The sequence below is a fragment of the Muscardinus avellanarius genome (genome assembly GCF_963383645.1).
Source record: "Muscardinus avellanarius genome assembly, chromosome: 9".
Taxonomy (NCBI): Eukaryota; Metazoa; Chordata; class Mammalia; order Rodentia; family Gliridae; genus Muscardinus; species Muscardinus avellanarius.
The window spans coordinates 87,446,616-87,450,203 of record NC_137795.1 but is presented as its reverse complement, the minus strand read 5'-3'; the positions used below and the strand labels follow the sequence as shown (position 1 = coordinate 87,450,203).

General features: G+C 52.3%; 1 protein-coding gene across 1 annotated transcript; it reads left to right on the top strand.

Annotated features, from left to right (window-relative positions):
* On the top strand, positions 1–3,121 carry GCC1 (GRIP and coiled-coil domain containing 1; the record flags this gene model as incomplete). The annotated part of the gene is made up of 2 exons (XM_080701341.1): positions 1–1,038; positions 1,826–3,121. 2 exons carry the CDS (start codon positions 1–3, stop codon positions 3,119–3,121), a joined length of 2,334 nt encoding a protein of 777 aa, XP_080557467.1.
* Positions 3,122–3,588: the final 467 nt, after the last annotated feature.

The window sequence follows — 3,588 nt, the reverse complement described above, 5'->3', positions numbered from 1 at the left end:
ATGGAGAAGTTTGGGATGAATTTCGGGGGCGGTCCGAGCAAGAAGGACTTACTGGAGACCATAGAGACGCAGAAGAAGCAGCTCCTTCAGTACCAGGCACGGCTCAAGGATGTGGTCCGTGCCTATAAAAGCCTGCTTAAGGAGAAAGAGGCGCTAGAGGCCAGCATCAAGGTGCTGTCGGTATCCCACGAGGCGGATGTGGGTCTGGTAGGTGCCCAGCCTCCAGGTCTCAGCTTTCCTGACTCAGTGGATGACCGATGCTCCACTCACAGCGAGGATAGCACGGGGACCGCCACCAGCTTGGATACTGCAGCTAGTTTCACCAGCACCAAGGGTGAGTTTGGGGTAGAAGATGACAGACCGGTCCGTGGACCACCACCACCACCACCAAAGTCCGAAGAGGCCAGTGGGTCAGAAAGTGGCGTTAGCAGTAGCAGTGGGGATGGGCCATTTGCGGGTGGTGAGGTAGACAAAAGACTGTACCAGCTGAAGGCTCAGCTGTCCACCTTGACCAGCTCTTTGGCCACAGTCACCCAGGAGAAGTCCCGCATGGAGGCCTCTTACTTGGCCGACAAGAAGAAGATGAAACAGGACTTAGAGGATGCCAATAAAAAGGCAGAGGAAGAGAGAAGCCGACTCGAGGGAGAATTGAAGGAGCTGCAGGAGCAGATAGCAGAAACCAAAGCCCGACTTATCACCCAACAGCACGATCGGGCTCAGGAGCAGAGTGACCATGCCTTGATGCTGCGTGAGCTCCAGAAACTGCTGCAGGAGGAGAGGACCCAGCGCCAGGATTTGGAGCTTCGGTTAGAGGAGACCCGAGAAGCCCTTGCAGGGCGGGCATATGCAGCTGATCAGATGGAAGGGTTTGAACTACAGACCAAGCAGCTGACCCGGGAGGTGGAAGAGCTGAAAGGTGAGTTGCAGGCCATTCGAGAGGAGAAGAATCGACCAGACCCCCGGCTGCAAGAGCTGCAGGAAGAGGCCATCCGCCTTAAGAGCCACTTCCAGGCTCAGCTACAGCAAGAAATAAGAAAGGTAATAATATTGGGGTTTGTTTCCTCTTTTGGTAGTTAAAACAAAGTGGCTCTATTCTCATCTTTGATGCTACCTGAAAATTTTTACTAGTGAATCCTGAGGGAATTCTGTTTTATGTGCTGTTGGTAGTATCCAGAGAGTGCCCCTCTAACAGGATGTGGAGTTTCTGAGTGTGGCTGGGTCTGAGCCAGGCAGCTCTGGGCATTGGCATCTTACCAGTTATGCTCTGTGAAGTAATAGTGGCAGTTGTCCAGTGAAAGGGAGTATGTATATCTAGAGATGTATGTCTGTAGGTGGAGTGACCCAAGGGGGGGGGGGAGGGCTAAAGGGTTTTTTTTTTTCTTCCCACAGACGAAATGACTGCTTATAATTGTTTTCAGTCATGATTTGCCTGTTTTGGAAAAGTCCTGTTTTCAGTGCCTCCTTTCAGCATAGAGAGAAATCCAGTTCAGTTTTGAACTTCTAGGAATATTGAAAGAGGAAAAGTATGGCCGATTCTTTTCCTCTTGAATGATTTCTTAATAGAATTTGGGCAAGCACATGATAGACACCTGGAACACACTTTATAAGTGAGCTTGGTGGAAATTGGAAAAACTAAAGCAGAGTAGCAGCAGATGTACAAAGGTGCTTACTATTGAAAATCCCGTTTCCATTCTGGTAGGCATCCCAGTCCTGCTACACTTTTGTTCCCCTTCTTGTTTTTTTTTTTTTTTCCCCCCTCCCAACATTTGCTGTAGAGCATTGTGGCTTTTCTGGATCCATTTTGGCCTGTCCCCTTGTTTTACAGACAGCCCTTGCAGAGGACCAACTCCGCCAGCAATCTCAGGTGGAAGAACAGAGGGTAGCAGCCCTAGAGAACCAAATATCTGAGGTGTCTGAACTGCTGGGCACCTATGAGAAAGCCAAGCAGAAGGACCAGCTGACCATCCAAAAGCTGAAGGAGCGCATTCTGCAGCTGGACCTGGAGAACAAGACGCTGGCTCTCGCAGCCTCTAGCCGGTCCCCTGCAGACAGCCATGGAGACGATGCCAGTCTGGATGTCAATGTCCTGAAGGATAAGATGGAGAAGCTGAAGAGGCTGCTGCAGGTCGCAGCCAGGAAAAGCCAGGTGACCCTGGATGTGGAGAAGCTCTGTGACCTAGAGATAATGCCCAGCTCGGAGGCTGCGGATGGAGAGAAGGCGACTGCTCTCTACTACCAACAGGAGCTGAAACAGCTGAAGGAGGAGTTTGAGCGCTACAAGATGAGGGCCCAGGTCGTGCTGAAGAGCAAGAATACCAAAGATGGGAACCTGGCGAAGGAGCTGGAGGCAGCGCAGGAACAGCTCACGGAACTGAAGGAGAAGTATATCTCCCTGCGGCTGTCGTGCGAGGAGCTTGAGCGCCAGCACCAGCAGGAGGCTGAGGACTGGAAGCAGGAGCTGGCCCGGCTGCAGCAGCTCCACCGGCAGCAGCTGGAGCGCAGCCAGTTAGACTTCAGGGACCGCACGCTGAAACTGGAGGAGGAACTGCACAAGCAGCGGGACCGGGCCCTGGCTGTGCTGGCCGAGAAGGACTTGGAGTTGGAGCAACTGCGTTCTCTGGCCTTGTCTTCTGGGCTGCCTGGACGCAGAAGCCCTGTGGGTGGCGGAGGTCCGGGGGACCTGGCCGACACATCTTCCTCAGATAGCCTGACCCAGGCGCTGCAGTTTGCTGCCGCCAATGAGCCCACTTTCTTCCTGTATGCCGAGCAGTTGGCCCGCAAGGAGGTAGAGATCACCTCCCTGAGGAAGCAGAAACACAGGCTAGAGGTGGAGGCCCACCAGCTGCAAGATCGGCTGCTAGAGCAGGGGGAGCGGCATCGAGAGGAGGTGGGAGCCTTACAGAGCCACATCGAAAAGAGCATCAGGGACCAGAGCAGGGAGGGAGCCAACCTGGAGTACCTCAAAAACATTATCTACCGCTTCCTGACCTTGCCCGACAGCCTGGGCCGCCAGCAGACACTCACAGCCATACTGACCATCTTGCACTTCAGCCCAGAGGAGAAACAAGTGATAATGCGGCTCCCGAGCAGTGGGAGCTGGTGGCCTTCTGGCAAGAGATAATACCGTTTTCACAAATACCTAAAATCTCTGTGCCTCTTTTCTGTGGGAGGGGGTGGGCGCTGATTTCTACCGCCTCGTCTCTGTGTTATCTTTTATTTCTTCACTGTGTTGAACTCGACTCGGGGGAGTCTTCAATGTGGGATGGGATTTTTTGCCAAATGCCATTAATGCTGCTTTATCCTTGGGCCCTAGAGATACTGAAAAGTTGGGACAGCATCTTCTGGTGGTGTATATGTGAGGGGCAGTAGAGGAAGAGGTTAGTACTGAGAACTACAGAAGTTGAGAAAGTGGTATCTTTTAAAATAAGATTTGTTTTAATATTATTGCTCCTAGCCCAGGCCTAGGAGTAAATGTGGCTCTAAAGGGAGTTCGGTTAAACATGCACAATAACCAGCCACTCACTTTATCTCATTCCCATCTGAGTCTGGTCCACTGCTGCCCCGATTCTCTGGGGACATTAAGCTGAC